Source organism: Erythranthe guttata, chromosome 10 (genome assembly GCF_056151865.1).
Source record: "Erythranthe guttata isolate IM_541 chromosome 10, IM_541, whole genome shotgun sequence".
NCBI classification, from domain to species: Eukaryota; Viridiplantae; Streptophyta; class Magnoliopsida; order Lamiales; family Phrymaceae; genus Erythranthe; species Erythranthe guttata.
The window spans coordinates 17,153,067-17,160,169 of NC_142542.1; the positions used below are offsets into that span (position 1 = coordinate 17,153,067).

The 7,103-nt window shown below is 33.7% G+C and overlaps 1 protein-coding gene across 1 annotated transcript; it reads left to right on the forward strand.

Annotated features, from left to right (window-relative positions):
- Positions 1-919: 919 nt before the first annotated feature.
- Positions 920-5,616, forward strand: LOC105958372 (very-long-chain aldehyde decarbonylase CER3). The gene is made up of 11 exons (XM_012982381.2): positions 920-1,274; positions 1,395-1,618; positions 1,715-1,947; positions 2,034-2,253; positions 3,154-3,281; positions 3,377-3,633; positions 3,816-3,923; positions 4,040-4,246; positions 4,500-4,610; positions 4,768-4,941; positions 5,191-5,616. Exons 1-11 carry the CDS (start codon positions 1,224-1,226, stop codon positions 5,356-5,358), a joined length of 1,881 nt encoding a protein of 626 aa, XP_012837835.2. The 5' UTR covers positions 920-1,223; the 3' UTR covers positions 5,359-5,616.
- The last annotated feature ends 1,487 nt before the right edge of the window (positions 5,617-7,103 follow it).

Consider the following 7,103-nt stretch of genomic DNA (forward strand, 5'->3'; position numbering starts at 1 on the left):
CTTTTTTTTTTTTTACAGCCACAAGCTAGGGTTTCTTGGCACAAATTAGGATTTCTTGACTTACGGCACGCACTGAAATATTTGTAAAGCCCAAATTTATCGGACTTTTAATTAGAGAACCAAATTAATAGCCTATTATTTAGGTTATTAATTGAGGATTTATTTCAAAATTTCGATGTCTACATATAATAATTAATGGGAATAACTATTTAGATATCAATGTCTAAAAATATATATATCCTTATTTTCCTCCAAGTTACTATAGAATTTTTAGGCCAGCAAAATTTAACACTACACCCCTTGCGGACCCAATCTACCAAATCACAAATAAAAAACATTGGAAAATTGGGACCATTATTTTTAATCCCCCCCCCCCCCCCCCCCCCCCCCCCCCCCCCCCCCCCCCCCCCCCCCCCAAACAATATTACATACTTTAGATAATGAAATCAAATATCTAACTACTAACATAATTTAGATAATGAAATCAAATATCTAACTAACTACAGTAAGTTAGTGGTAGTAGCGGAGCCGGGATTTTAAGTCCCGTGAACCAAATGCATTAGACGATTTCTGAGGGGAGACGATTAATGCTATTGTACACAAAAAAAATACATTTTTACATAAATTGATAGTGATTCGAGAAATATTACGGGGGCCATTGCCCCCAGCTGTATGCTGGCTCCATCACTGATTAGTGGATATATTAGCCGGAATAATAATTAAGTAACACTACATGTATACATTAGTACTTAGTAGTAGGGTTGGATACGCCAACCAGCTACTATTAAGCACAAACTCCATTAGTTAAATTATGAATCAAAGCCAATTTGCAATAGTTGAAAACGAAATTAATTAATTAATTAATTAATTAAATTAAATTAAGATCCTCTAAGTACAATAAATTGTTACTATTATTGTTACCTTCCATCTGTGCAATTGCTGTGGGAATAAATGCCTCGTTTCATCGCAGCCTTCATAAATACAACTCCAAGAAGAAGAAAGAAGAAATAGCATTTCCACTACTACATACTTTCTCTCTCTTCACTAGTAGCCAAAAATAATAAATAAAATAAAATAAGATAAATTCTTTCTTTCTCCAAATATTCAGTATATATATACATCTCATTCTTTCTCCAGAAATTCACAATTTTTGTGTTATAAACCCTAATTGTAAACAATATATATACATATATACACACACACACACACACACACACACACATATGGCTGCACCTTTGTTTGCTTGGCCATGGGAATTCATGGGTAGTAGCAAGGTAAATTACAAGTATATGTTCATAGTATACTGTCTTATTTTGGACAAGAAATCACATAATAATTAAGTTGCAATTTCTTTTTTAAATTTATTTATTTATTAATTTAAATTATGTATGCAGATTGTTATTTATGGGGTTTTTCTTGGCAAAGCAATGTACTCAATATATTATCAACAAGAATCAATGAAAGAAAGCTGGTGCCTTCATATATTCATCATATGTATGCTTAGACTTTTTGTGTACCAATTATGGACTTCTTACAGCAATATGCTCTTCCTTAATCGGAATCGCATTATTGTCAAGAAAGGCGTCGATTTTAAACAGATTGACAAAGAATGGCATTGGTAATTAAATTTTTTTATTTTTATTTTTCTAAATTATGTCTAGATTTTGTTTATTAAATTTATTAAAAAAAATTATTTTTTTTTTCATTTAATCAGGGATAATTTTATTTTACTACAAGCTATAGTAGCTGCGTTAGTGTTGAACGTTTTTCGGACACTCGAAAAAGAACCTCTGTGGAACAAAAACGGTTTCGCAGCAGCATTAGCACTTCATGTTGCAATATCGGAGCCTCTTTTCTACAGCATACACAAATGCTTCCACGGAAAATATCTTTTCGAAAATTACCATTTTCTCCACCACTCTTCGCCGGTGCCGCAGCCCTATACAGGTAATTAGTTAATTAGATAAGGGCATTTTAGTAATTTTAGCACATCGGAAAATCATTTAATTTTCTAACTACCCTTTTTTTTGTAGCTGGACATGGTACATTCTTGGAACATCTTTTGTTGACTGTGGTTGTTGGAGTGCCGATAGTTGGCACGTTTATTATTGGCCGTGGATCGATAAGCTTGATCTACGGCTATGTTTTGGTGTTCGATTTTCTGAGATGCTTAGGCCACTCAAATGTGGAAATCATTCCCCATCAAGTATTCGATGCGATCCCGTTTCTGAAATATATACTTTACACTCCTACGTAAGTAAAAAAAAATTCTTTTCGAAACATGTTTAAAATTGTTTTATTGGGTAAATTACGGCCATTCCCCTGAGGTAAGGTCAAAATTCAAAAAAATCCCTCATGTTTGAGTAATTACAGCCACCCTCTTAACTATGAATCTTTTTACGCATCCACCATTGCACTGTCAAATTTAGTGGAGTCGTCTAGGTTATGTGGAATATTTTTCAGTTTGTACCCGTTTTACCCCCACTCGAGCTCCACATTTTGAAACAAGATGATCATAGATGTGCCTCTTGACTTGTAAATATCAGATTGTGGTGCATGCATGAGAAACTGCATGTTTGTACAAAACGAGGACAAATTAGAGAACATTCACGGAATCTAGAAGGTTATGTAGAATTTAAGACCATAAGGGTGGACGTGTAAGAAGATTCATAGTTGATGTGTGGTTGTAATTATCCAAATAAGAGAGAGGTTTTCTTAATTTGACTTTACCTCAGGGGATGGCCGTAATTTTCCCTTGATTAATATATTGATACATATAATAGATATTTCATGTACTTTTGATTAAGCTGACATGTAGTTTTATATCTATATACAATAGAACCTCTAGAACCTTGATAAACTAATAACTTCGCTTAATTAATAATGCCTTCAGGTCCCGACTCGGTGACAATGTTTTAAATTATTAATTCAATAATTTAATATTTCGCTAAATTAATAGAAATTTTGATAGTCTCAACTGTATTAATTTATCGAGGTGTAACTTAATCGTGTTTTCACCATTAGGAGGGCAAATAAACATGTTATAATAGATACTAAATCAGGACACCATGAGATTTAACGAAACGAGGCTTTACAATTTATCATTGCTTCTGATATATACACATATATTCGTATACGTATATCGACTCGCAGGTACCATAACCTCCATCACGCTGAAACGAACACGAATTATTGCCTTTTCATGCCGCTTTTCGATGCATTAGGAAATACATTGAACGAAAAATCATGGGACATGCACAGAAAAAACAGCTTAGCTTCAGGTAACAAAAAAAAATCTACGCAAAGATCTACGGTTAATTAGTTGACTTTTAAAAAAAATTGGATCGATTATAGTTTCTTGAAAAAAAAAATGCAGATAAAAACGGGAGGGTACCGGATTTCGTGTTCCTAGCGCATGTAGTGGACATGTCGTCGGCCATGCACGGTCCTTTTATCAACCGTTCGATGTCGTCGATGCCTTACTACACAAGAATTTACATGCTACCGTTCTTGCCGATATCTTTTATCGTCATGCTTATCATGTGGGCTAAATCGAAGACTTTCTTATTATCCTTCTACAACCTTAGGGGCCTCCTCCACCAAACGTGGCTCGTTCCCCGCTTCGGTTTTCAGGTATATATATATATATACTTTTAACCGTTTATTATCGTAAATTTTATTTTTTTATTTTGTTTGGTGAAAAGTGAGGTGAGTTGACGATTTTGCCCCTCCCCAAAAATGGCCATTTTTCTTGATTTTGCAACTTTTTTTAGTCTGGGGGGTAACGTGCAAAATGCGATTAAATCTTTGTGCAGTATTTCTTGCCATTTGCTGCAGAAGGAATCAATAAGCAGATAGAAGAGGCTATTCTTAGAGCTGACAGAATGGGAGTTAAAGTTATTAGCCTTGCTGCTCTTAATAAGGTTATTACTTTTTTCGATCGACCAATCACCGTTTCTCTCTCTATCTCTCTCGTTTTTCAAGAATTCAGACAAAAGATATGTATATAACTTTGTATGTATTGATTTGTATTGTCTAGAACGAGGCTCTAAACGGAGGAGGGACGCTCTTTGTTAACAAACATCCGAATCTCAAAGTCCGAGTTGTGCATGGAAATACTTTGACAGCAGCCGTGATTCTAAACGACTTACCTAAGGATGTAACCGAAGTATTTTTAACCGGAGCCACTTCCAAACTTGGAAGAGCTATCGCCCTTTATCTTTGCAGAAAAGGAGTCCGAGTTTTGGTAATTTATTTTATATATAAAATACAGTTAAACCTCTATCAATTTATACAGTCGGGACTAGGGAAATTCTATTAATTTAGCAAATTATTAAATTATCAAGTTAATAATTTAATACGTTTTCACCTAGTCAGGACCGAAAGAAACTATTATTTAATCGAGGTTATTAATTTATCGAGGTTCTACTGTAAAAAGAAATACGGTACACCAGCAATTATTAGTAATTGAAATATATTATGCAATATTGTTCGTGCAGATGCTAACTCTATCGGCGGAAAGATTCAAAAATATTCAGATAGAAGCACCGGCCGAATTTCAGAATAATCTTGTCCAGGTGACAAAGTACCAAGCGGCACAGAATTGTAAGGTAATCGTATTAATAATTTTCTTATATTACCGACGTTGCTGCATTTTGAAGTTTCTTCGTAAATTTGCGCCAATTTTCACGAAAAATTAGGAGCACTCGAATATCATATATGTCAATTCAAGTATTCAATTTATTGAATTTATATTTATATTTGTAGACATGGATAGTAGGAAAATGGATAACACCAAGAGAGCAAAAATTCGCACCGCCGGGCGCACATTTTCATCAATTTGTGGTACCGCCCGTATTCCAATTCAGAAGGGACTGTACTTACGGTGATCTTGCTGCAATGAGGCTACCGGAAGATGTTCAAGGCCTAGGCGTTTGCGAAGTAAGCCCCCGTTTTTTTCTTTAATTTACTCAAATACCCTTCTAACATCATAATTAGTCGAAAACAAACAAAATGTGTCTATACACTATCAAGAATCTATAGTTACAATATATATACAAATATATACATGTCATCATCTCAGATAGGTACGATAACAATAGACGGCCAATAGAATCAACGATCGGATTTGAAAAATAAGGCGTCTTTTTTTTTTCTTTTTCTTTTTTTTTAAATTATAAATAATTGCAGTACACAATGGAGAGAGGAGTGGTCCATGCATGCCATGCAGGTGGAGTGGTGCATTCATTGGAAGGATGGACTCACCATGAAGTCGGGGCCATAGATGTCGAGAGAATCGATCCGGTGTGGGAGGCTGCAATGAAATACGGCTTTAAGCCTATCTCGAACGCTGATTAATTTGATCGTGAAAAAATAATATTTAGATTCTAGAAATATATTTATGTATCAATATATATCTATATCCCAAGAGAGGACACACATGCTTCTGTCATTTTTACATACTCGGTTTTTACGGTCTTTTTTTTTCTTCTAACGGTTGTAAGCAAATGGTCACATTGTTTGATTGATGACTCTTCGAATTCTCACGTGTTTTCGATTGTTTGATGAACATTAATTGTTCTTCAAGAAATAAATAATGTCTATTTTTTTTTTTAATTATCATCGTTTGAAATTAGTTCCTTTTTCACAAATCCAATAGAATCTAAATGTCGATGGAAGTGATAGACCATTTTAACGCGCGGTTGGAGCAAATGAGCTTGTGTCGATTAACCCAGGTTCGAATCTCCTTGCCAACGATTGCTAGGTCGAGTTTATCACACAATGGTTAGTCTAATGTGGCTTAAATCTCTCGTATGATTTACAAGCTATTATACGAGAGTGTAGGTTTATCCAGTGCATCTGTATAGTTGGTTGCAATTAACAAAAAATAAAAAAAATAAAAATAACAGCTCATTAATTAGTCTCCCTCTCTAGTAATTATCTTCCTAACCAACCACAGTTTGGACAATTCATTTTCAACATTCAAGACGCACAACCATATTCTGCCTATGCTTTTAATGCCACTTTTACCCTATATATATATATATATATATATATATATATATATATATATATATATATATATATATATATATATATATATATATATATTATATTATATCGAATAATCACTTAAATATTTTCCAACCGATCTTTATTAAAAACACATGGGAAAGATGCAATCTTTGGGTCACGTTTCTTTATGTAGATCTTAATCGAGATCGAGATTTCTCTACGAACCCTGGTATGTGGCTTACGAGTTCATTACGATACTTTTACACAACGTTTTTCACACACCCACATGTATATGTGTCAGTATGTTGTGTTTGCACATTTACCGACCGAAACGAAGATTTATTTTTATACGAAAAATTGAAAACTATATATACTGTTATTACCATTTGTGCAGATAGGCCCATTCGGATCGTAGATAGTTTTGGCGGGAAAGGAAAGAGTTGCGTTAATTACAGTTAGAGTATATCCAAAGTTAGCCATTTTCGAAAACTCCCACATTTATGCATTTAACAATGGCGCGAAGAGTGTTACTATCTCAAGGCTTAGTTAGTGGCTGGAGTATGAAGAAAGCTCAAAATTACGAGTTTTCGTCAATTTCACGTTTGATGCTCATATTCTAAAAAAAACACATTTGATCCTTCATGTTTTAGAAAGTCAATATCTTTAGTCATTTCCGTCAATTTTCCGTTAGTACTAACAAAATCAAAAGTGTGACCATCACTGTCTTAACTGAAAGACTAACGGTAAATTGATAGAAGAAAATGGTAAATTATTTAAAAATGAGGGACCAAATCTGTATTACGTAAATATGAGGGACAAAATGTGAAATCAGTGCAAATTTAATGAATGAAAATCGTAATTTTCAACTATTAATTTGTCACAACGGCTAGAATGAAGGCTAAACAAAAAATAATAATTATACCTTAAAACTAAAAATAAACATTATACAAGTTTTATTTAAAGAAGTCAAGTTTTATTTTACTACAATTAAAAAAAAATTATAATTAAAAAAGAAAATCAAAATAACAGTCCTCCAAGAACATGACTCTTGCCCGTGAAGGGTTCAAACTCTGTTTTTAATTCCTCTT

What these genes read in the sequence shown, in the direction of transcription:
- LOC105958372 (XM_012982381.2), top strand. Translation starts at nt 1,224, where the DNA reads ATGGCTGCACCTTTGTTTGCTTGGCCATGGGAATTCATGGGTAGTAGC. An exon ending in AAAAAACAGCTTAGCTTCAG is followed by an intron (nt 3,282 to 3,376) that starts GTAACAAAAAAA and finishes AAAAAAATGCAG; the next exon opens with ATAAAAACGGGAGGGTACCG. An exon ending in GCCTTGCTGCTCTTAATAAG is followed by an intron (nt 3,924 to 4,039) that starts GTTATTACTTTT and finishes TGTATTGTCTAG; the next exon opens with AACGAGGCTCTAAACGGAGG.